Source organism: Vigna unguiculata, chromosome 9, assembly GCF_004118075.2.
Source record: "Vigna unguiculata cultivar IT97K-499-35 chromosome 9, ASM411807v1, whole genome shotgun sequence".
NCBI lineage: Eukaryota > Viridiplantae > Streptophyta > Magnoliopsida > Fabales > Fabaceae > Vigna > Vigna unguiculata.
The window spans coordinates 6,872,536-6,899,895 of NC_040287.1; the positions used below are offsets into that span (position 1 = coordinate 6,872,536).

General features: G+C 31.1%; 4 protein-coding genes across 4 annotated transcripts; 3 read left to right on the top strand and 1 right to left on the bottom strand.

Annotated features, from left to right (window-relative positions):
- The first annotated feature begins 6,762 nt into the window (after positions 1-6,762).
- Positions 6,763-9,646, top strand: LOC114162469 (2-alkenal reductase (NADP(+)-dependent)-like). Its single transcript, XM_028046377.1, has 5 exons — positions 6,763-7,076; positions 7,545-7,722; positions 8,462-8,628; positions 8,709-8,791; positions 8,911-9,646. Exons 1-5 carry the CDS (start codon positions 6,843-6,845, stop codon positions 9,287-9,289), a joined length of 1,041 nt encoding a protein of 346 aa, XP_027902178.1. The 5' UTR covers positions 6,763-6,842; the 3' UTR covers positions 9,290-9,646.
- A 1,535-nt stretch (positions 9,647-11,181) lies between these two features.
- Positions 11,182-12,756, top strand: LOC114162894 (pentatricopeptide repeat-containing protein At5g66520-like). Its single transcript, XM_028046885.1, has one exon. The coding sequence runs from the start codon at positions 11,182-11,184 to the stop codon at positions 12,754-12,756; it is 1,575 nt and encodes a 524-aa protein (XP_027902686.1).
- A 192-nt stretch (positions 12,757-12,948) lies between these two features.
- Positions 12,949-16,436, bottom strand: LOC114164144 (beta-glucuronosyltransferase GlcAT14B-like). The gene is made up of 4 exons (XM_028048689.1): positions 15,735-16,436; positions 14,615-14,690; positions 14,389-14,504; positions 12,949-13,836 (listed from the first exon to the last, which is right to left on the bottom strand). The coding sequence occupies exons 1-4, from the start codon at positions 16,297-16,299 to the stop codon at positions 13,322-13,324; spliced, it is 1,272 nt and encodes a 423-aa protein (XP_027904490.1). The 5' UTR covers positions 16,300-16,436; the 3' UTR covers positions 12,949-13,321.
- A 5,947-nt stretch (positions 16,437-22,383) lies between these two features.
- Positions 22,384-26,272, top strand: LOC114162746 (signal peptidase complex catalytic subunit SEC11C-like). Its single transcript, XM_028046710.1, has 8 exons — positions 22,384-22,601; positions 22,699-22,811; positions 23,223-23,294; positions 24,578-24,613; positions 25,447-25,492; positions 25,584-25,671; positions 25,882-25,939; positions 26,026-26,272. Exons 1-8 carry the CDS (start codon positions 22,523-22,525, stop codon positions 26,074-26,076), a joined length of 543 nt encoding a protein of 180 aa, XP_027902511.1. The 5' UTR covers positions 22,384-22,522; the 3' UTR covers positions 26,077-26,272.
- The last annotated feature ends 1,088 nt before the right edge of the window (positions 26,273-27,360 follow it).

Here is a 27,360-nt window from a genome sequence, read left to right on the forward strand (position 1 = left end):
TATTTTGTTACAAATATTAAAACCTTAAAGCAAGTGTTATGTACAAATGATTAATGCTAATATTTTCATTAAATAATACCAGTTACATTTTTACATGTTAAAGATATAAAAAATACTAAACAACAATAATATGTGTATTATAATTTAGACTTAAATATACATTTGTTTCCTATTTTCGTTAAAATTATTTAATTTGGTCCATATTTTCGTTGTGTGGTCAATTTGGTCCTCATTTTTGTAAAACTGCATTCAATCAAGTCCTTTTAGCAAATGACGTTAAAATTGTTAACAACACAGTGACAACATGAAACTGTTTGGGGTACGTGTCAAATTTTGGCACTGACATTGACACTGTGTTCATTTTTATGGTCGTTGTAGGTTTAAAAGTAAATGAAATCCAACTGGGGAAGAAATTGAATTAGGATTTGCAAGAAATCTGTGGCCAGCAAGAACGTGTACACAATCCACTTGGTTAGTTTGAATTCGTGTTTGTGAGGTATGTCTCGTCATCATTCGTCTTCCTCTTCTTGTCGTAATAGTTGGGGCAACCAAGTTGCAGTGGGTCTCATATTCGTGGTTCCAAGGTTATGGGTTTAACCCCATTTGCAAATGTGGGGAACTTGCAATGGTTCGAATGGCAAGAACTTTGAAGAATAATGGTAGACAATTTTAGGGTTGTTCTAAGTAGAAGGTTAGATTTATGTGTCTTAAAAAACTCATTCCAATGGATCACACTACTTCAAGACGAACTTCACCCACGAACAAAGCATAATCTCGAAGCACAATCTCCAATCGTTCATGATTTTCCCCTTCCTCACAAACCCTAATTTTCCCCTTTCTCACGAACTCTAATTTTTCTCTTTCTCTCGAAGAGTTGAATGTCCAAGTTTAACGTATTCACTTCCACTTTCTCTCGCTGCATTTAATATTCAATTCCAGCTTTTTAATTTTTTTCACTTACACATTCTTTTACGCAATTAGTTTTAATTTTTTTTACCTAAATTATAACTAAATAAACACTGTGCCAACGTCACTACAAAAGACTGCCACATCCCCTAAACAATTCCACGTTGTCACTGTGTCGTTAACAATTTTAACATTGTTTGCTAAAAGGACTTGATTGAATGCAATTTTACAAAAATGAGGACCAAATTGACCACACAATGAAAATATGGACCAAATTGAATAATTTTGACGAAAATAGGGACCAAATGTATATTTAAGCCTATAATTTATATAAAAGAGATAAATGTAATTTTTTTTTTGTAACAAAATTATTGCATGACAATTTTTTATATGACAATATAAACAATTTGTATTAGATTCATTAGAAGAAAATATTTCATTAACAATCAATTGTAGTGACCAAAAGCTATTAGTCACTATATTGTTCAATTTAGATACCAATTTGCAAAATAAAAAATTATTGGTTATTAAAATAATCACTATTATGAATAAAAAATCATGCTTGGTACAACGATTAAACCGGTGCATTTGTTGGTGTGATTGCTCCCTCCACTAAGAGGTCATTAGTGCTTCTATCGAAGAAGTGCAATATTACTTAATGTAATGTTATGAATTGATTAGGGATCCTCATTGTGAAGTCATCCTAACTCTACTAGATTCACATACTCATATAGAGAATGAAGTTTAGGTGGTGAGAGTTGAAGAAGGTTCCTATAACGGGATTTGGGGTTGGGGACCCTTTTTTGGTGAGGTTATAAGTGAATTTATCTTGTCATGGGAGATTGAGACCAAGTGAATTAGATTCAATCATGAGATTTCATTTCATAATTACATGATAGGTGCATGACTTATAGGAATCGATTCAATGCATAAATCTGGATTTGAGTCTAGAATAATTATATCTTTGAGTCTTTAAAATGTGTTACTTGAGGATATGAATGTATAGTTGACTTGAATATTTGTAGAGTTTATATTATATAGAATTGTGATGTATGTTCAAAATTATCATTAGCTTACCTTTTTCTTTTTGTGTTAGTTGTTATGTTCTCTTTTGTTATGGCGTGAACACATGAGTTTGTAGATAGAAGTGAGACTAGACAAGTTGTTGGTCCAAGTGAAAGTCTTTAGTAATTGTTGATATCTCTCTCTCTCTCTCTCTCTCTCTATATATATATATATATATATATATATATATATGTGTGTGTGTGTGTGTGTGTGTGTGTGTGTGTGTTAAATTATGTCTTTGGTTCCCATTTTTGTAATAAAATATTAATTTGGTCCTTTATTTTTTAGAAATCTCAATTAGCTCCTTATTTTTAAAAAATGATATCAATGAGGCCCCTTCTCTTAAAATAGGATAAATGTCGTTAAAGAAATAATGACTTAGCATACTTTTGAATGAATAAACAATGATTGGGCAAAGTAAACGATTTAGATGTGGATTTATGATCAAAGTGGAATAAGCATTTATAAATTCAGAACAGAAAAAAGACTTGTTTATCTTTCTATTTTAGTAAGTTGGACTTCTTAAATGTTAGCAAATCACTCAATTCAACTGAGTTATGTCATAACTATGTAACTTTATCTTAGGCCAATGGAAGAGTTCAGAAATTTTTTTATCATAATGTTGTTTTCAACTGCCCACACTTCTAAACTGAACTATGTAAGAGTTACATGGTGTAACATCCCCGTAGGATATTACTTTAAATTAAATAATTAAACAAGGCAAAAATAAATACCTCATTTATTTAAATAATCCATTTCCCAGAAACACGGGAAAATTCAAAACCTTTAAATTTAATATCCAACATAAACAGATAAAGTATTAATAAAATACTCAACTCCTCCTATTACAAATTTGAAGTCCAAAACCATAATGAAATTACAGAAAATTATTTAAAAGGCTTTATAAACAATCCCTCATTTATTTAAATAATCCATTTCCCAGAAACACGGGAAAATTCAAAACCTTTAAATTTAATATCCAACATAAACAGATAAAGTATTAATAAAATACTCAACTCCTCCTATTACAAATTTGAAGTCCAAAACCATAATGAAATTACAGAAAATTATTTAAAAGGCTTTATAAACAATCCCATGATACACAAACAGATAGGGTGAGCTATGCACACACACACACACACACACACACACACACACACACACACACACACACACACACACACACACACACACACACACACACACACACACACACACACACACACACACACACACACACACACACACACCACACACACACACACACACACACACACACACACACACACACACACACACACACACACACACACACACACACACACAACACACACACACACACACACACACACACCACACACACACATATATATATATAAATATAAAACATAACAGTTCCTTGGCGAACCAACACCCTCTCCTAGGTCGCTTGAGCGAGCAACGCGAACTAACACCACTCACAAAAGGCATACATAAGACTCAAACCCAAGTCCTCTCACATAATAAAGTACACTCAACCTCATGAACTAGTACTTTTCCACGTCATACCAATTAACATTTAATGTCATAAAAGTTTCATTCTCCCTCATTTATTAATTAATTAATTATTTAATTAATTGATTTTCCTAGTACTTTTTCACGTCATACCAATTAACATTTAATGTCATAAAAGTTTTATTCTCCCTCATTTATTAATTAATTAATTATTTAATTAATTGATTTTCCTACGCATGGCACTCTAGTCTGGATGGTCGTCATGACTATCATCTCATTTGAATCGTAAATCTGAATTTATACAGATTTACGATTAGTAAGTTGTATTTGCATGAAGCCTCTTAACTTCCTGATTTTATTTCTATTGTCTTTGAGATTTAGAATACTTTTGAATGCAGTGAACCTGCATCATGAAGTCTGACTCTCCGACAAAAACAGACTACTTTGTCGCTTTTATTGTAATATGTTTCTACTTTTATTTTTTTTTGGAGAGTAATATATAACTATTCTCGCTTCCCCGAAATTTCAACACTCAAATAAGTTACAATATCTCTTTAAACTAAGAACTTACAAATATATATATATATATATATATATATATATATATATATATATATATATATATATATATATATTTTGATATTGTAGTAACAATATCTTTTTTCATGTTAAATTATGAGTTAAATAAATTATTGATCCTTTAAGTTTTAATGAAAATTAAAATTAGTTAATTTTTAAAAATTTGATCTAATTTAATTTCCAACTTTAAAAATTAGAGGATTTAATTCTTTTAACCAAATTTTGTTAAGTTTATTCGATATTTCAAACGCGTTTTAGGATAGTAACTGAGTTGTTTACACTGTTTGACACAATTCTATTTCAATGTTTGTTGAAAAAATAAATTTGAAACATCAAATAAATTTTATAAAATTGGGTTAAAATGACTAAATTCATACATTTCTAAAATTAAGAGACTAAATTGGATCAAAATTTTGAAGAGAGACTAATTCTAATTTTCACTAAAAGTTTAGGAAAAAAAAATATTTAACTCTTAAATTATTGAGAAAGTAATTTATTTTGAAGAATGTTAACCAAAGGAAGTGTAATTATAGTTTACTTATATATTTATGTATGTCTTTTGCTTAATATCCATAACACATGAACTTTAGAAATTAAATTACTGGTTTTGTTGTTACAAAAATCACCATAAATCATAAAAGTATGTAGAATAATGATAAAAAAGAAGTAAGAAATAAAAAACTAAAAAAGTTAAAATAAAGAAAGATAATAATGTTTAAATATAATAAAAAAAAAACAGAATCTTTACTTTGGTTTTCATGGTTGATCTCCAGGTGTAAAATATTGGCAGAATTAGAGGCTAGAAATTGCATCTGGAATAATTGTTTTAGAATTTTAGAAAAGAATACAAAGAATCTAGAATGCTTAAAGATTGAACGTTTGCCTCTGATTCCAGTTTTGTCTAATAGGAGCCGTCTCCTTTGTCTGTTTATTGCAGGATAGATTCCTAACTCACGGGTTTCGGCGTTGGTATGACTCAGCAAGTTGAGGGGGGATAATTAACGACTTCATTTTCTCTCCAGTTGTACAATTACTGCTATTCAAATTGTTTTATTAAAAATACTACAAACCCAATATTTTTAAACTCAAATTATATTTGCTGGCCATTATCCAGCTAAATATCGATGGAGAAAATCCTTATACATAATTAATTTTATGTGCAGCTCTTTCAGGTTCTTATTTGGTTTTAAAAAAATACTTCAATTTTCAAATTTAATTTATAATTATTTAAATTTATATTATTTCAAATCCATATTTTGGATTTTAAGTCTTGTTTATTTACTTAGATTTGAATTAGATATAAATTTGATAATTTTTATATTTTATAATAAGGTAAATTCATGTTAAATTATATAAGGTCAAATACGAATTAGATTGGTCTAAGCCGAATCCAAGCCAAGTTGGGCTAGGTCTGACTAATGTAAGTTTTGGTCAGATCAGTCTAAGGTAAGTTAGGTCAGTCAAACCATATCAAATTGGATCATGCTAGTCTAGGTCAAACAAAGTTGTATTAGGTGCATGTGAGGCCAAGTCAACTAGAGTTTATGTGAGGTTGATTAAGCACGAACCTAGTTAAGTAGTCTTAGATCCACTTAAAACAGAGTTGACATTTTCTACAACAGATTAAATTGTCCTATGCCAATTTCGGGTAGGATCAACTCAAGTGCACGTTAGAATGAACACAGTCTAGAACAAGTCAAGCTAAGTCGACTAGGGAAAGTCGAGCCGAAATAGGCTACGCCGAAATTCGGCTTTGGTTGGATCGGGTCAGTCTGAATATATGTAGGGCAAAATGAACCCTAATCCATGTTAGGTTGAATTGAGTCAAGGTTTGGTTGATCAAACCATACTTTTTTGGAATTTAAGAATGAGTTGAAAATCCCACATTCGATAAAAAAGAAAATGAAATTTGAATTGTATATATAAAAAAAAACTTACTTGAACCTTAATTTTTTTTTTTTTTTAGAAATGACGTTAAATTTCTTATATGAAAACTCATTCTCAAAGGTGGTAAATAGGGATGGCAACGGATTAGGTCGGGCACGGATAGTGCCTACCCGCAACCCGACCCGCAAAAAAAAAAATTCGCCCGCTACCCGCTCGTTTACTCATCAGGTATATGCTTAAAAAATATCTGTGGATATTTTTAAAACCCGCAAATACCCGTGGATACTCGATACCCGCAAATATTTAAAAAATATATATTTTATAAATTTTTTAATATAAAATTATAAAAATAAAATATAAATAAAATAAAATTATAATTATAATTAGATTTGATATAATAAAATATACTGTTAATTTTAATTTTAATTAAATTTAACTTAATAAAATATAAATTAAATTTTATTTTTATTTTTATTTTGTAGGTAACGGATATCTGCGGGTACGGATAGTACAATACTCGACCCGTTTATAAGCGGATATTAAAATACCCGTTACCCGCTACTTGCGAGTAATAAATATCCACGGATAATAACTATCCACCGTAGATTTTATCCGCGGATATCCGCGAAGGTGGATATTTTTGCCATCCTAGTGATAAATTACAACTCATACATCAATATAGTCCATCCAATTCAATTTACCCCATTTAAAAAACTCCAACAAATTACATTTAATGTGGTAAGAAATAACCGGGAATATTATATCCTGATTGGATTTGGACTGTACCCTGTATTTCAGAAAAATCTAAAGTCTCTTATAAAAATGCATTCTCTCTGTTTTCTCGTCAGGCCTCTTCGTTCTATAAAGTTGGTCTAAAGAGTATCCATCCATCCACAACAGGAAAAAGAAAAATGGAAGTGAAGAATAAATACATAGTCACAAAGCATCACATTCAAGATGCACCCAAAGAAGCCAACTTTGAGCTTAAAACAGAGACAATTACTCTGTCCATTGCGCCAGGTTCTGATCATATCATAGTCAAGAATCTCTACATTTCCATCGACCCCTACCAGCTTAACCGCATGAAACTTTCTAGTCCCTCCCAAGCTACTATAAGCTTTGCAGCACCCATAAACCCAGGCCAGGTAATCGTTAACTATTTTTGGTAACTCAATGATTTTGATTATAACTATGATGCTCCGACACGTCTCATAAATGACGTGTTCTATGTTCGACACGTATCGGATACCGATACTCTGTACGATATTTATAAGATATACTATGTCTAATTTGAAAGATATTTTTTTATCTTTGACATCATTTTGATGATTAAAATAAGAAACAAATCTTATTCTATTACTAATTTTTGTATATTAGATATTAGATAGATAGATTGAATTATTTTTATATTAGTTGACAATGTGTTAGTTGACAATTTCAAACTTAACATGTATATATACGCCGTGTTTCATATTCTATATTTTTTTCAATTTAGTCGTATCTTTGTATCTATGTTCATGTCGTATCCATACCGGTGTCCATATATATGTCATAAACATTTATCTAAATTTATGTTAATAGTTATTGTGTTGTTCTGTTTTGACACATTACAGGCCATTGATGGTGCTGTTATTGGAAAAGTTGTGGCTTCTGGGAATGCTAAGTTTCAGAAAGATGATTTGGTGCTGGGAGTATTCACATGGGCACACTACAGTTTGGTGAAGGAAGGGAATATCTTGAAAAAATTAGAGTCCTCTGAATTTCCACTACCCTATTATCTTGGAGTTCTGGGTAATTACCATTTGCTGCATATCATTCATCACTTGTTGCATAGATTTTGATTCAAACCTTCTTCAGGGGAGAAGGAGAAAAAAAATAAGAAAAAGAAATTAAACTAAAATTACTTTGTAATGGTTAAACCCCTCTTGAAAAACACTGATATGACACTTTCTATAAAACTGTTCACAACAAAAAGAAAAAAAAAGAATAATAGCCTTGTAAGAATATCTTCTTGGAATTAGTGTCTCTGAAAAAGACTTTATTAGACGAGAGAAAACAAATACCATTTGATTCATACCTAGGCATTAACGAAATTAAACTCCAGCTGTCAAAGATTGGCTTCATATCGATAAGTTGGGAGCATTAAAAAAAAAAACCTTGTTAGATAATCACTAGGTAATTGTTGTTTTGAGGTCTAATAATTTTACATTTTTTAAAAGTTATAATTAAAAACAAATTAATTACTGGTTTAGTTCCTTCTAGGTTTTAAGGAAGATTTTTCCTGGAGTGGCACAACACTAATAAGACTTGAGTCCAATTACATAAGACATTGACATCACTCTCAACCAAAACCTTTAAGGTAATAAATTTGTGAATTTTTATCTTTATATAATGCTCTACTCTTTCATTTCTAACCAACGTGAGATTTAGACTCACAATTAAATTCCTAACTTCTATTTTGTATCAAAGTATCCGTTGATATTGTTGAAATTTGATTTTTTTATGTATTTATTTGCATTGTGTGGTGCAGGATTCAACGGACTGTCAGCTTATGCGGGGTTTTTTGAATTGTGTAAACCCCAAAAGGGTGAAAAGGTTTTTGTCTCAGCAGCTTGTGGAGCCGTTGGAAATTTAGTGGGTCAATACGCGAAGCTTTTAGGTTGCTATGTTGTTGGTTGTGCAGGTACTCACAAAAAGGTAGAGTAACTCAACTTTTCCATTTTATGCTTACTTGGATTTCAAGCTTAAAACCCTAATCTCATGCATTATTGTCATAGGTGGAATTGCTTAAGCAAGAGCTGGGTTTTGACGAAGCATTCAACTACAACCAAGAAAAAGATCTAAACTCTGCTCTTAAAAGGTTTGTAATGGAATATAATTTCATAACGGCTTAAATATATGTTTAGTTATTAAACTTTCACACCAAATTAAAAACTACAAACATATTTAACCTAATCATGAACCTATTTTATATTATAGGTATTTTCCGGATGGAATTGATGTATATTTTGACAATGTTGGGGGTGAGATGTTGGAAGCAGCTGTTGGTAACATGAAAATATTTGGAAGAGTGGCTGTTTGTGGGGTAATAGCTGAGTACACGAGTGGTGGAAGAAAAGCTGCACCAAACATGATGGACATTGTGTACAAGAGAATCAACATCAGAGGATTTTTGGCTGCTGATTTTCTGAATGTTTTCGAAGATTTTTATGCAAAAACTTCGGATTATCTTCGTACAGGAAAGTTAAAGATAATTGAAGACATTTCAGCAGGCGTGGAGAGCATCCCTTCTGCTTTTGTTGGACTCTTCAAAGGGGACAACATCGGAAAGAAAGTTATAAGTTTAGTAGAAGAGTGATGGAGGAACGAAGTGAAGGTTGAGTAAGAGATTAGAGAAAATGCTACTCATTTGATCTTTTAGAATAAGGTTGTTGTTTTTGTTTAACAGGAGATGATGGGTGGTTCCATCTTAGAAACAACATCACGTATTGAACAACGTTGTATCCAAAGTGTGATTTTTTATGCGGAAAACTGTCCCAAAATCTCCCACAAACAATGAAATGGTTCTCATGTGTGGTTGGAGTTATTAAGGTAAGTGTTCTCGTAAAAGGTACACATCAAAAGCTTGTTGGTCGTCTTCGACAATTTAATGCCTTATCATGGGCCACATGTATTGCCAAGTACAATGAAGTGTGGCAAGTGATTTGGTTTGCAATTTTGTGTCTGAGGTACCTTTACTCAATATTTATTAGCAACTTGGCCTAACTAACATTTTATGGTATTAATAAGGGTTAAGTATGTTTTTAGTCCCTTATCTTTGACTCAAAATTGAAATTTGTCCATGTCTGAAACTTTAATACATTTTGGTCCCTAAATTTTAAAAATCAATGAATATAGTCTTTTTAACTCAATTACGTTAACTTCTTTTGAGGTGTCGAACGCATTTCTCAGTAGATATTAAACTAAGAATGTATCAAACAATGTAAAAAGCTTTAATATTAACATGAAAAGTGTTGACACGTAAAAAAAAATTAACATAATTGAGTTAAAAGGACTATATTAATTCATTTTTAAAGTTTAGGGACCAAAATTTAATGAAGTTTCAAAGAAGGACAAATTCCAATTTTGTATCAAAGTTCAGGGACTAAAAATATACTTAACCCTATTAAAAACAAGGGTTAAATATGTTTTTTATGCCTTAAGTTTTAGTAAAATTTGAAATTAGTTCCTTAACTCAAATATTATCATAAGATGCGTCTAAAATGTTAAATAAACTTAACAAAATTTGATAAGAAAAATTAAATATACACATTTATAAAGACGAAAGATTAAATTGGCATAAAGCTTTAACGAGGGACTAGTTCCAAAATTCATCGAAACTTGAAGGACCAAAAACATATTTAACCCTAAAAATAAAAATGATAATAGTTGAAGAAGAAGATAATTAAGTAATCATTTCCGATAAATAAGATTATTGCTTCTACAAGTGAAAGTTATATATATCAATTTTAGACACCGCTTGTCAAAAAGTGAATGTTTTATGACAAGTGAATTCTTAACCATTTATACCAATTCTAATTATGGTTACACTTGGTTAAAAAACGTATTAAAAATATAAGTAATTTAAAAAATAATAATTCATATGTACTCTAATAAATTTAATTTAAACAAATAATGATGTATTCGTTTAATAAAGGTATAAATACACATTTGGTACCCAAACTTTTTCGGAAAGTTCAATTTGGTACCCGAACTTTAGGAATGTTCAATTTGGTACCCCAATTTTCTAAAGAGATTCAATTTGATCATCTCCGTTAAGTTGGAGTTAACACCGTGTCCGTACAGGACACGTGTCAAGCCATGAATTTTTTTTTTTTTTTAATTTTTTTTTCCAAAAAAATTAATTTTTTTTTCAAAGAATTTAAAAACTGGCACGTGTCAGTTTATCATCGTGTCACGTGACAGCTTACAATCATGATACGTGATAGTGTAATAGCTGTTTTTAATTTAGTATTTTAATTTAAATTTTTGGTTCAATTTAGTACCCAATTTTATAAAATCATCTAATTTCGTTATTTTTTATTTGACACTAAATTAGTAAATAAGCTTTATTAGAACCTCTAGAGACATGTTACAATTATGGAAGAAATAAAAGAAGTTGAAATTTAATTTAAAGAGCAAATGCATTGAGTTAGTGTTTAATTGTGCAGAGTGCGTAGAAGAAGAAATGCCCCTCCAATCGATGTTCACATGACCGTTAAGAAGGGGTTTCTCACAACCGTGGCGCAAAAATGCAACACTCTAATCAAACTCAAACAGCTACACGCTCACATCCTCCGATGCCGTTACAACGACGCGCCGTTTTCCCTCGCGCCGCTTCTCTCCGCCGCAGCCACCTCCAACGACGCGTCGTTTTTCTCCTACGCTCGCTCCATCTTCCGCCACCTCACCCACCGCAACACCTTCATGCACAACACCATGATCAGAGGCTACCTCCAAGCGCGTTTACCCATCCTCGCTGTGTCCTGCTACTTGTCCATGCTCCAAAACGGCGTTGCCGTTAACAACTACACGTTCCCACCTTTGATCAAGGCTTGCATTGCGCTTCTTCCTTCTTCGAACGTCGTTGGCCGTTTGGTGCACGGCCACGTCGTGGTGTTCGGGTTCCGCGACGACCCTTACGTGGTGAGTGCGTTTATCGAGTTCTACTCTGTTTCTCGTGAGGTGGAACATGCACGGGTATTGTTTGATAAAACGACAAAGAAGGATGTGGTGTTGGGGACAGCGATGGTTGACGGTTATGGTAAAATGGGGAATGTGGAAAAGGCTAGAGAAGTGTTTGAGCAAATGCCTGACAGAAACGCTGTGTCGTGGAGTGCCATGATAGCAGCGTATTCTCGAGTTAGTGACTTCAAGGAAGTGCTGGCTTTGTTTGCAGAGATGCAAAAAGAGGGTACAAAGCCGAATGAGTCCGTCCTTGTCTCGGTTCTCACTGCGTGTGCTCATCTTGGTGCATTCGCACAGGGACTGTGGGTGCATTCCTATGCCAAGAGATTCCAACTTGACTCCAATCCAATTCTGGCAACGGCTTTGGTGGACATGTATTCGAAATGTGGATGTGTAGAATCTGCTTTATCTGTTTTTCAGGGTATTGCAGATAAGGATGCCGGTGCGTGGAATGCTATGATTTGTGGTGTTGCCTTGAATGGTGATGCAGAGAAATCGCTGGAGTTGTTTTATCAAATGGCTGCTTCTGGGACTAAGCCGAATGAGACTACATTTGTGGCTGTCCTCACTGCTTGCACTCATGCAAAGATGGTTCAGCAAGGTCTTTGGTTGTTTGAAGAAATGAGTAGCTCTTATGGAGTTGCCCCAAAAATGGAGCACTGTGCTTGTGTTGTTGACCTTCTGTCAAGAGCTGGCATGGTAGAGGAGGCTGAGAAATTTATTGAGGAGAATATGGGTGGACTTGCAGCCAGTGATGCTAACGTGTGGGGTGCTCTTCTAAATGCATGTAGAATTCATAAAAATATTCATGTTGGGAATAGAGTATGGAAAAAACTGCTTGATATGGGGATATCTGACTGTGGTTCTCACGTTCTTACTTACAATATATATAGAGAAGCTGGGTGGGAAGCAGACGCAAAACAAGTTAGGAATAGGATTGAAGAAATAGGGATGAGAAAGAAGCCCGGATGCAGCATAATAGAGGTGGATAATGAAGTTGAAGAGTTTCTTGCAGGTGATCATTCTCATCCACAAGCACAGGAAATGTGCAGATTACTGGATTCCATTCTCAAGATGGGAATTTCAGAGCACTTCTGATGGGTGTGAGTTATTGTTTACTGCTGTGTTGTTTTCTTACATGCTTTAGGTTAATTATAGTTATTTGCAAAAACCTTGGACATGAAAAGAAAATCAAATATAAATTGTGGTTCCTTTATTGTTGAATTTATGAGGGAAGTGGCTCCACCAGGGAAAAAAGAGCAAAAGAAAGAAAGGAAAGGACACACAGGATTATACTGAAGTTAACATATCATGGCATAAAGAATTTGGAGAATATTTTACACTGGCTTATTTCAGTTTTCCGCCTAACAAGCATCTTGCCTACTTATTACATAATTGATGGTTACTGCATCGATGACTTGTCATTCCGTAAAGTTTAATAAATCGTGTGAACTGCTGATACATAGTGACAGCACACTCGTGGTCCTTTCATAAATTTCTCTGTAGAACATCAAGTCAAAGGTAGCCATTTCTGTTTTTCCTTCTGTTTACTCATTCGTCACAGCATCCTCCAGGCATCAAATGATAAATGAATTGTGCGCCTCTCAGCTGTTGGGTGGTGGAAATGCGGCAATGAACGTAATAGGCATTCCAAAGTCAGGTGTCAAGAACACTGATTTGCCTGAAAATTTTCTGCTGATAATAAACCACTGATAAGGCGTCCAAGCCTTTCAGCTCCAGGCCCTGGTCTAAGGTCGGTGATATTTCCTATGCCAGAATATTGGTCAATGGTGCTTGAATTCGCTTGACTGAACCACTTGCCGGGCACGTAACCATCTGCATTTCTTCCCAAGAGTTCCTTATCAATCTTATCCAAGACTGGTTCGTTCCTGCCAAATTTCCTAGCAAAAGGAGCATTGCTATCCACCATTCTCTGGTAATCATGATCTGTAAGAAAATGGGGATGTTGTTTTGGAGGGTTGTCCCATGATATAAAGTGGAGGTCATGATTAACGGTAGTGTTACGAAACTCCTCCGCATTGCAGATGACTGTGTGAAAATACCCTTCTGGGGAAGACAGAAAGTTGGCATAGTACATCAAGACTATTCTGGGTAAGTTATCCCAACCCCATATACAGTATTCAGTAAATGGGCGAGAGAGCATCATCCAGGCAGAACCTGAGCAAAATCAAGAATCAAATTTTAACAACTCCCATTACATGAAATTGAGACAACCAGTTTCAAATTACTTTAAACTGTGATTTCATGTAACAAATTAGTCGTACATGTCTTCATATTTAGGAAAACAAGTAAAGAGAAACTTTGAAATGGCACGAGTTTGAGCATTTGTAATTATGCCTGATTATGAATTAAAGGAATTTATGAGGATTGGAAGCTCAGAAGTTATGCTTGCCAACCAGCATTGGAAACATGTATATAAATAACTTCAAGATGAATGCCAGAAAATTGAGGACAAAATAAGCAAAAGAACGGGAGCATGTGTAGAAAAGGTATTGAAATTCACACTCACACAGTACTATCAAATATCAATATCTTATCTTTCACACTAAACATTATTAGTGTCGGACTAGGTTCAAGAATTTCCGTAACTGCTCTGAGTATTTGTAATTGTCTTTAAATCTATGCAGGGATTAGAATTAATTTTGAGCACTTAAACAAACTCGAATTTGAAACAGTGATTCGTGAAAATAATAGGTAAGAGTTTGTCACCTGTAAACAGTTTATAAGCCGTGGGCACATTTCTTTTTTCCGATACCCAAAATACATCAGATTTCTGCAAACTATAAAGACCTGGATCAAGTATGACTGGCTTGGCTCTATGAGACCTATTCAAACGAGTAAAGTAGCCCTGGTAAAGAACGGATACATTGATCTTTACAAATTTTATGTCACTTGACATTCATAAATCATGTAACGAAAAGAATTAGTAACTTACTCCTTCCAACCAATATCACTCGTGTGTTCAATGAAGTTCAGGTGCCTGGGAATAGACGACAGCGTATGCAGCAAATCTGTTGTGTATAAGAAACAGCAAATTGCAAAAGTTGGTCATTGACAATGAAAACTGGACAACACAGTCCGTGGTTCTCTGTGTCTATTTTTGAACTTCAAACAACTAGCAAAATTAATCAGTAGATCATTAAATTCTTTCACAGTGTAAATTTCTTGAAGAATATTAATACTTAGTATTATGTAACATTCAATCGCGAATATACTTTATTAATTTTTATAATAACTATCTTAAAAATATCTCAATAATTAAAACAATAAAACAAATAAATGCAAGTATTTTTGTTTAAAGAAAAAATAAATATAATATCAGAAGTTTTAAGTTATGCACGACAAATCTTAAGTCATTATTCGACAAAGAAAACACAACATGGATACAGTTTAAAGATAAAATTATTGTAAAAGTTAATATAATTACTGTGCATTTAATAATTTATAATTGAATTTCTACTTTACAATATTACTATCATATGACTCACCTCCACTAATATAGATTACTATAAATAACCCATTATTTATACAAAATATATATATATATATATATATAAATAAATAAAGAAAAAGACAGTGAGTTTGCCGACAAAAATAACTATTGGTCAAGCAAGCAAACAAGATATAAAATACTTCTAAAACACAGATTGGATCCTGGTTAGGCTAACAAAAAATCTATACTTAACAGGGAGTAGCGACGAAGAAGACATATAAAAGATAAGAATGTCTAAAGACCCCAAGACCCCAAAAGAAGCAGATTAACAGAAACATCATTATTAGTGATGAAGATAATTTCTTTTTTTTTCTAACAAATTTCTTCATAAGAATAAGAAAACAAAACTGAATAAAGTTAAAACTAGTTATTTACAAATTAGTTTTAAAAAAATATAAATATATCAACTTTTACACAATAATTTTCACTTCAGTTCTGGATAAGTTTCTTATTTTTCTCGTAACAGAAATGTTCAGGAGAGGAGAAACTACGTTAGTATAACCAGGAAAACACGCATACTTGGTAAGTGTAAGTGTGCGAGGGAGAAGGAGAAGGTTCGTACCATCTTGGGTTACCAAAGGGTAATCGGAAGCGCTCAAATTAATGAACCAATCCCAATCCCGAGCTTGATTCAACAAAACGGCCGCGGCGTGAAGAGTATTAGCGACCATAGTGGGTCCTCTGTAGGTAACCAAGTTGGCCTTAACCACCGTCCTCACATTTCCGAATTTCACAAAGAGAGGCTCGTTGGTCACGAAATTCGCGAGCTCCAACCTCTCCCTTGCCGGGGCCTCGAGGTCCAAATGCACCGCGTAGTGGTTCCACGGATGGTACAGAGCCTTCAGCGTCCTCTTCAAACTCTCCCCGTCGCCCGCCGACCCCGAGATCAGGTAGGCGATTCGCGGCACCGCGCTCGTCGATGTGGGACTCACCCTGAGCTTCGACTCCACGAAATGTGGCCGTTCCGGCGGGGCTTGGGCGCGGTGGTGGTGGCGGCGTTGGGAGGAGGAGGTGGAGGAAGCGAGGAGCGAGAGGAGAAGGAGGAAGGTGGATAAGAAGAGAGAGAGGATGAGTGGGAGGAAGCAGTTGTTGTTCTTGGTGTTGTTGTGGTGCTTGCTGGGTTCCATGGCGTGCGTGTTGTGTAAGTTGTGAAGACGCAGGATCTATGTTGGCGTGAAACGCGCGGAGAAGGTGAGTGGAGAAGTAAAGAGTAGAGAAACATGCTACTTAATTCTTAGTGGCCAACCTTCACCGCGATGATTATGAAGGGAGTGGCCCATTATCAAAAGCATCCACTCTTTCTATTTTTTTATTATAAAGAATAAATAAACTTTTTTTATTGATTGTCATATATTATTTAATAAAATATCTAAAGTGATTTAAATATTTTGTTTAAACATGTCTTTTAAATAGAAAAGTGTGACAAAATACAAATTTTAAAAGGAAAACAATACTCCAAGTGTGAAAATGGGTTGGAATCTGCGAGTCAATTTGGTTCATTACGAGTTCGGGTCAGGTTGGGTTAAAATTTTTTTATAAATTTCAATACAAGTTGATTTTTGACCCGGCTCATCTAAAACTCAACTCACTCAGGTTGAACCATGGTGAGTCGGGTTGGCTCATCAACCCGCAAATAAAAAGTCACAAGTATTTTGTGTTAAGTTGGACTTTATATTTGAATCATGCTAGATTTTTTTTTAGCCAACACATATATAATTTGTATTGTGATTTTGATTTGTATTTCGATTGTATTAAAGTTTTTTTAATTAGAATTATAATCTAGTTTAAACTCAAAAAAAATAAAAAAATGTATTCTTTTTTATGAAGTAAGTCCGTGAGTCAACTCGTTTAACTCGCCAACCGCAGTAGGCCAGATCAAGTTGGAATTTTTTATCTTGCTAATTAGTAAGCCGAGTTGGATTGGTTTACTAAATAATCAACCCGTAGTGAGTCGAGTCAGATCGGACTGAATTATCCATTTTGACAACTCTAATTTAAACCATTAATGATTAATCGCCCTGATAACGATAACAAGTTTCATTAAATACTCCATCAGATAATCTTACCTTTTACCGTTTAAGAATAAACTCTTTCCATAATTATTATGTTAATGACCAAATTCTTTTGAAGATTGAAACCTGGTTTATTCAATTATCATTCTTAATTATACCCTTTCCTAATTTTTTTATTATTTTCATTCATATACAAGAAAGTTAATGGTCAAGTGGTCTAATTAAGTCTAAAGTATATTTTAGAAAATATTTGGCAATATCGTATAGTAATCATAAATATTCACAAAAATAAATTAAAGAATCAAAATAATCGTTGACATAAGGAAAAAATAAGGAAAATATAATTAAATCTAAATATTATTTAATTCTTGCACATTGAATGAGACAGGGACCATTTTTTCTGTTGAAATTTAAGGAAATGTAAATAAATTCAATTATAGTTGGTAAGGTATTCAAATAATTAATATTTTAATGTATAAAATAAGATACTTGAAATATTTTCAATTAATGATCGTTTAAACAACTGGAAATCATTTGAACATCATTTTTTTCTCCTACTGTTTTCTCAATTCAAAAGATGAATTTAAACATTCTTGGAATTTGAATTATTTTTAAATCCATTGAGTTATATTATTTTTTCATAAATATTTCTATAATAATCTAATAATTAAATAAATATTTCGTATGTAATAAAATATGAATATAACATTTATTTGTTCATTTAGCATCAGAAATAAATTAGTAATTAGTTGTTAAAAGAAAAAGAAAAGAATTGACTTGTATTGACTCGTGAGTGGAGTTGGACAGAGGTCAGTGTGTGGTGTCACTCACGTGTGAGAATTATGCGTTCCTTTTTCCCTCTTCGTTGCAAAACTGCACTGCTTACACGCGCCTTTCAAAATAAAGGATTAGGGTTATAAGTTTTATAGGAAAATATTAAAAATAAATTACATTTACTAAAACTCCCCATATATATTGGTAGAAAATAGCTTAGGTTGAAAAAGAAAAATGAATTATAATGATAAACTCTTTAATACATTATTAAATAATAAAATGGACATCATCAAAAAGTTATTTCTTTTGAAACATGATCTTTAAATTCTCTATCATCAAATATGCTCTTTGAAGAAACTATCCAAGAAATGAAAAACTTCCTTGACTATATATATTTTGAGAAAATTCCCTATCAAGGCAAAGTGTTTTGTGAAGATAGTTTCTTTTATATATCTCAAATTTAATCTTTGACTATTCATCACAGTGACATTATTCCAAAGTTTTATGCATTTTTAGCTACACTATATATGTGATGTGTAAGTTGAGGAGTAGTTTTTTTCATAGGTGGTATTTCTCATGGGTTATTCAAGAGATTTTATTAGTTTATATATTACATGTTTTTACGTGTGGAATGTGATTGTAATGTGAATCAGTGAGATAATTGATTCAAACCAATTTAAAATCATTTGTGTAATTTTTATTTCCCGTATCTTTTACTATTTTTGGAAAGGAAAACTCATCTTCGGATTTGATTGTTTTAAAAAGTCTTTAAAAGTTTGTTAATAAACAGAGAAAAGTTTAAATGTATGCTAAAGATGACCTAGTTTTGATAATGTTTGTAAATTGATCATTCATTTCTTTTGAAATTGTTGAATAAAGATTTCTTAACTTAAATAGTCTATGACAACAATGAAGTTTAATATGATCTGAAAGCAAAAAGCTCAATACGCTAAAGTGCCAAGGAGATGTGAAAAGTGTTTGAAGTCGTCCATAAAAGCATGAAAGAGGTCAAGAACGGTAAGAAGAGCACACTCACACAATAGTGAGAAATTGAGGATGTTACGAGAAGAGATATTATATGATGTTCATAAAATGTTCACTCACATAGTGAATCATATCTTAACTTTGGGGAAGAAGTTGGATAGAGAGGAGTTAAACATCAAGATTAAAAGTCTTTGGACAAAATTGATCGCCTAGGTTAAGTCATAAACGATTAGACATGTGTCTACATCTATATAATTGCTAACAAGTCATCTAAGATTTTTGTTATAACAAATAATACTAGGTTTTATGGTTTGTTAGAAAAAGTTCAATAGACCTTATTTGATTTGATTAAGGACTTTTTATACAAAGTATAAAACAAGATTTTATAAGCATCAGATCTTGACAAACATAAGTGTTTTTTATCTGGTTGAAAAAATGCAAAGTATCTTACTTATACATCTTTGCCTAATAAGTTTTCGGTTGGACAAAGGCACAAATAGTTTGAACTAGTTTATGGTACATGTTAAATACTTGTAAATACTTATTCTATGTATGTAGATAATGTTAATATATTATTTTTACAAGAGGGCCTCACAAAGACATGTTTACATTTAACATCTCTTAAAGAACACGTTTAAAGTTGTTCCATTCAAACACTTTTTCGAAAAGACACAATGTTAATTTTGTGAAAATCATTAGCCTTTCTACGTCTTACACTTTACTCCATTTTGGGAAGAAGCTATTTATTAGACCGATAAGTCATGTCATGTATCAAATAGATGCATAAAGAGGATATACGAAATTAATGTTAGATGAAGAATATTTAGTGCATCTCTCAACTTGAACATGGATAAATTTTTGAAGAAAAATAACTCTTGAAGATCTCACAATAACTCCAAAGGATTTGCAATGGATTTTTTTCTTTGAATCTTTATATAAATAAGATAGTTTGAAGAAGAAAGATTAATAACAAACAATAAAACTTTTAACGCTCTTCATATAAATAAGAATTCCTTGTTAAGAGTAAAGACTTCACCAACCGAAGGTTTTAAAAAAAATGACATTTGTTTTATTATCTAGTGAGATGCTTCTATGATTAGCCCTAAAACCACTTTTTCAAAATGCACATTAATTTTGGTAGAAAAAACATGCTAAAAGATGAAGTTTGTTTTTGGTAGAAAAAAAGAGACTTTTAATCTAGAATGAACTTCAAATAATGTAACAAGTGATGGATTGTACCTAAATTTGTGCTTAATAGATTTTGCGTGTATTGAAGTTTTCTAATTAATCTTTTACACATAGAGGGATCCTTAATAGGGTCACCATCATTGAGACTATATTTTAAATTAAAATTCATAGATAATGTAGTTGATTTGTATTTAAAAAACCAATATCATCAAATAAAGATAAAATATATTTTCTCAAATAAGCACCCTTGCTAGATTTGATACTTTTTGAGTCTACAAAGTATTTAAGAGAACTGAGAATCTTTAACAAATAAATAAGAATCAAGGTCTCCTTAGGTGATGTTCACATAAATCAACAAAATGACCACTGAAAAATAAGAATATTGAGTAAACAAAAAATAATAACTTTTAGATCGTGTGAACCAGATTGCAATAAAGTTAAAGAGAACTTGTAAAAATATAGTGTAGAATCTTATTCCCATCCATATTTAAGTTTATTCAACTTGTAAACTATTTCATTTATGTATATTTCCTCAAATAATATTTATTTATATTTTATTCTAATATCAATAAAATTAACATTTGCCTTTTATTTTATATATTACATTTTTACTATTATTCATACTTTTCAAATAGAGGACAAAAACATAATAAAAATTGAAAACTTCTCTTCTGTACAAACTTCACCAAAATTTATTATATATTTTTTTATCTGGTTCAAAATGATCATACTTATGATATTCATAAATTTTATAAAAAAAATAATAATGAGAACGAATTATCATATTTTTACATTAATAATTAAAATTTGAGAGTTTAATAATTTATGTAGACCAATTAAATATGTTATCAATAATTATAATATTGTTTTACTAAATTTAGTAGTGAAATTAGTAATTGAGTTTAATTTAAATTTATATTCACACATATTATTGATGTTAACTATTAATATTCAAAAAATATAAGTATGATTTAAACTAAGAATACTTTTAGCATTTTAATTCGTTATATAATTATTTAAATTAACATTTTAAATTTCACATTTTAAAGTAATTAACTTTTATATTAATTTTACGGTCGCAAAAAAAAAATTAATAATTATCAATCTTAATCATAATTGTATTTTGTATACCTTTTTTAATAATACTCATAAAATAAAATTAAATATTAACAATCACTAATCATAACTAATTAATTCTTATTAAAAATACTTTCTAATAATTATTAACTATTAAGTATGTAATTACTAATCAACTTGATCTAATTGTTTTGGAAGTTTTTTTCTTTAAAATTATCTTCTAATTAATTTCAATGAAAAAAATTGGAAAAGTTAATAAGGAACTTGACCGGATTCTGACTTATTTTCTAGCTCATTCCTACAAATCAAGTCCATGGGACTAATTATATACCTCAACAATTATCAGGTTTATTTTTTTGTTGAATTTACCCGAAAAATCATATTAATAACTAAAACCCTTTTTTTCTCGGTTTCTCTATTTTATTTTGAACACTAAAATAATTTACTACTATTGAAATATATTTGATGTTAAAAGTACTTATCCAATTGTACAGTAAGCATAACCATAACCATAATATGTTAGGATTACACATAAATAGTTATTTTTATACATATTTGACTATGATATTTAATATTTATATCATTTTCATGTAATTTTTTAACAGTAAAGTATATTTTTTATTTTTAAATTTTGACATAAAATTCAAATTTTGTGTTACAAATTTTTATATAATTTGAATAAATACTTTAAAAATAAATAAATATAGTTCTTTTAATTTAATTGTATAAAATTCTTTTATATATTCTAGATAATTAAATTATTTATTTTGTTTGATACGTTCGACTCAAATGTAAATTTAAATTATTTTAATACTTAAAAAACATTGACAATGTTGGATCAAAAGAAGAATGCATATTCATTCTTCAAATTTAAAACTAAAGTGTATAAATTATTGAAAAATAAACGAATTTTATCTTAAAAACATATTTAACTATTTTTTTAAACAGTGAAATAATCAACTTTTAATTTTTTTTACACCTATTATATATTTATTTATTTATCTCTTTTATCATATCATATAATTTATAAATTTATTATTTTATTTTTTTAAATATATATTATGTTGTGAATTATATTTTTCATTGACACACTTTCTTATTGTTTTGTTTCTTTGGTAGTATACAAACAAAAAAAATGCCTTAATAGCAGAGACATTTTTTCAAACAGAAGGAACACATGTCGCATAGACATTGGGGAAACCACGTATATGTGTCTGAATTGGAATTGTGCTGCGCTCAGAGCAACGAAAGCAAAGTCAATGCTTAAACGGTGTGGATTTAAGTTTGGACATGCAAGAGCGAAACGTAGAACAGAATGGGTTGGGTCGCAGACACTCTTCACTCTTTCAATTCCATTCAACTCAGAGAAGTATTCAGCCAGATCATCACTCTCGGTACCATGCTTCTCTTTCCCCAATTCCTTTCATAATCACTACGCAAATTAATTACTTAATCGTTGTTAATTTCTATTGCTCTTGCAATCGATTTCAGGTTTGGTTGTATCATCGGCGCTCGTCACATGGAAAGGGTTAAGCTGTGTTACCGGCAGCGAATCGCCGGTCGTCGTTGTTATTTCCGGAAGCATGGAACCTGGTTTCCAACGAGTAAGTGTCTCTCGCTCTAGTCTCAGATTATGCATAAATCTTCTTTTTCTTTCAAGAACATTACACTGACACACATTTTTTTTACTTTTTTTACTTTGCATATTATCGCTTTAAATTTTGAAAGTGTTACATTTACTCTCAATATTAAAATCATTACAAGATTCAACTATAAGAGTTTTGGAATATGATGAAAAACAAATGATTTTATTTATATACGTAACACAGATGGTAATAAAAAATCCATTGTACAAGTGTAACGAGGGGGAAAACAGGAATGTAATTATAATTTGAGTTAGTGATGAAAAATGATATTTTTGGTTTATTTCAACGTTTGCCGATAATAATGTAAATGGTCATTTGCATTTTCTTTTGTCCCAAGCTTATGTGATGCTGGTTAAATGGTTCTTACAGGGTGACATTCTGTTTTTGCACATGAGCAAGGATCCCATTCGTGCAGGAGACATTGTGGTTTACAGCTTAGATGTATGTACCATCATCATCATCATCATTATTATTATTATTATTATTATTATTATTATTATTATTATTATTATTATTTTATTATTATTATTACTTTGTTCTGTACTGGTTCTGGATTTTGAGAATTATTTTATTAATTTCTTGGCATTGACCATCAGCCTTTTGTCACTACTATATTTGTCTTGGACAAGAACATGTTTTTTGTCCCATGAAAATATTACTGTTTTTTTTTTTTAATTATTCGTATTGATATAGAAAAATCGTAAAACCGAAAAGTACTCTCAATATTACTGCACAAGTAGCCAATGTCAGGTTGAAGCTGCTAGTGAAAATCCACTTATTTGAACTCAAATATACTTTTAGTATTGTTAAAATATTATTATTTATTATTTTAGTTTTTATAAAGAAGTGTTTAATTCTTTATCTTATGTTAAGATTTTAATCATTCTCTAGATACTGAAAATGTGTTACAAGAGATTAATGACATTATTTTGCTAGTTAGAAACTACAATTAACAAGATTTACAGAGAAGTTCAAACAAAAGCGTGCTATTTTCTTGCGTATAACCCTTTAACTCTCTTTTCTTCTCAACACTTAATTATTCAGCAAAATCTCATGCTGTTCCCATTAATGGAGAGTATATGAAACTATCAATATTGTACTTGTCAACTTATTCTGGAAATAAGACATTTCATGTCTATCTTTTCCTTAATATTAAGCGCTGCAAATGTAGTTTTCTTATACTCTGATAGAGAGAAACATAAGAGATAGGTTGAATGGAAATAAGTTAGTAGAGCATAAATATTTGAGAAATAAAATAGAAATTAGAAGTATTTGGTTGAAGAGAAATAAAGAAGACATGGGAAGAAAGATATACAGATAAGTATAAACGAGTTAGAAATATCACAATGACTCCCGTCAATTTTAAAATTATATTCCTGTTTTTTTTTTCATACTTAAATTCATTTCATCTTCACTCATCCTTTCAGTTTTTTCAACACCAAACAAAGACTGACCTTTTAACAAGTCTAGTAACATTCATGCATTGCAACATTGATGGGATCCTTATCATCTTGTTCTCAGAAGGGTACAAAAAAGTTCTTCACTTTTTTGTGGACTTCTTTTTTTTTGACACTTAAATATGTGTTTGTTATATATAAACCAGGAAAGACAAGCTTTGGCCATCAGTTATGTTCTTGCAATATATGCTAGTCTTGAAAGATTTATTTATTCTTAATGTGGCTGCAACAATACATTTTTATGACAAATGGCTACACATTGTGCAGGGAAAAGACATTCCAATTGTTCACCGTGTAATTGAGGTTTGTATGACTTTATTTTTCTTCTGCTCAGCATTTTAAGTTCTATTTAGTTCACCCAACGTAAGCCAATCATAAACCATGTATCATTAAATAAGAAAGTAGAGATTGTGCACACACTAATGTGTGATGATCTTTCCTTTGCTGTTGTGTGCCTGCTCTGCAACAGTTAGTTATTGTAGTATGGAAAGTTCATGTCATAATCTTAGTATATTGTGCATAATGTTAAGAAGTGGACTTAAGTCAATCCTACAAAATCGGTTTGTAAGGTGTGGCTATGAAATCTTCTTATCTCTAGTAGATGTGGGATTCCAACACTCCCTCTCACTTCGAGGTATATATATCTCGAGCGGAAGATTAGACATTAATGAATGGTTTGATAGTGGTCTGATAGCGGGTGACACGATAGACCCAACAAACAAATCTTACTAGGATAGGTTCTAACTCTTGACTCTAATACAATGTTAAGAAGTGCATTTTAAGCCTAACTCAATCCTATAAAATCGGTTTGTAAAGTGAGATTTGCACTCACTTATATACTATGAAATTGCCTTATTCTAATGTAGAATATAGATAAACGAAAACGAAAACGCAAAGGAATGCATATGAAAAAAGGATAAGGTTTGGGTCTAGGGTTTAGGATATTCTTTTTTGAAAACCTCAAACCCTAAACCTTAACATGCTAACCATGCTAGTTCTAGAATCAAAGGCTACCTGATTTGTTTTACTGAATTTTTTCATTTTACAAAATGGATTTATTGGCTTCTTCTACGTTTAGAATTTGAATATTATTTGATGACTATGATAGATATCACTCGATTTGTTGATTATTTTAGGTTCATGATCGTAAAAATACTGAAGAAACTTATATCCTAACAAAAGGTACAATACAACAGATATGGATGCCTACATAATATGTCCATGTCATATTCCAATTTCTTGTGAATTAGCTTTTTTGGTTTCAAAATTTCAGGAGACAACAATGATGAAGATGACAGGGTTATGTATAATACTGGCCAGAAGTGGTTACAAAAACACCATATTATAGGAAGAGCTGTAGGGTAAATCCTTTTACCTTAGGACTAAGCTTCACCTGTTGCTTCTCTTTTGGAATTTTTGGATTAAATTGAGAGAATTTAAAAATATTTGTTTTCAAATCAGGAGTCTTTGTTATTCATTTCTTTAAAGAAATTTGCAAAATCATTGTTCAAAGTATAAACCAAACATGATTTCATCACTTAAGTATCTATCCACAACTTCATTACTTGCAGGTTCTTGCCTTATCTTGGTTGGGGTACAATAATAATGAGTGATATTCCTGTTCTCAAGGTTTGTTCTTTGGGGCTACAATTTAATAGTGTGTCAATATTAGCATATTAATATTAATTCATCAATCATCACTTTCTTTTTTGCAGTATATACTGATAGGGACATTGGGAGTGATAGTTTTAACAATGAAGGACTGATGCAATTCTTGATACATGGCTTAAACGAACAGTAATTTAGTTTTTTTAAAGACGAAGAGTGTAACAGAGTATTGCATAAATTTATATAAGAATATCATAATCTTTTTTCTTTCTCAAATATATACATACCTCAAAGTTACATACTCTTCCTTGCTTTGGTTTAATATGACAGTGCAATAAAATGTAGTATGTGGCAGTCTTATGGTAACGTAGTACCATTGGTAGGAAAAGAAGGTATACAGAGAAAATGTTTTACCTATGAATTTGGGTGGGTTATAAATTTATCTAGAGATGAGTAGTAAGTTAAGTAGTACATGTATAAAACGTATTAAAGCTTGTGGGTAATAAATATTTGGATAAGGAAAATGTGTATGTGCATAATTTAATAAAAAGTTAGAAAAGAAAAGGTTTTGAAAATTAATAGTATTACTTCTTCATGTTTAACAAACTTTAATATTAATATTCTCACAAATGTTTGATAAGATTAACAGCACATACTTGGATTTTTGTTAGTTTATCCCATCTTGAATTATGTCTAATTTTTTTACTAATTTCAAAAGGAAATTAATATTATAAGTATGATTTATTATAATAGTATACATAAATCATTTTTTATTTGGACTTCGTACACCCCAACTTTTTCTACTTAACTTGAGTTTTGTTTAAAATAATTCTTAATAAAATATTCTTTAGAACGTAACTCTTCCTGACTGAGCGTTATAAAGATAGAAAGTGATCTAAAAGATCGTAAGGCTTTACTCGGAATAACATATCTTCAAAAAATATCAGATAGTAACATGTTTTTAAACAAATAAAAGATTTTAACGCTTTCATGTCTTTAAACAAATATAAGGTTGAAACTTGGAATACTTAAAGCTTTGGATAATAAATTTTGCAACACTTTGACAACTCTTGATCATTATCTTTCATCAACTTAGAAGATTTTTTCTTTTTATGAAATCGAGAAAAGAGTTGTTGGAAATCTTTTTACTCGTTGATTCAAAACATTATTTTAAAATCTGTCTAAAGATACATTAAATACACTCTTATAAATTCTTTAAAAAAACATTATAATAGTTGGCATGATTATCAAGCCTTTTAATTCAGGTTTTTGCATTAAAATATTAAAACAAACTTCTTCCTAAAAACATTTACAAGAAAAAACTATATATTAACTTATTTATCCAAGACATACATAAACTAATTAGTATAAACACGGTATAATTTCTATATTTTTTTTAATTTTTAACTTATATAACTTAATTCTAATTTATAATTCTTTAA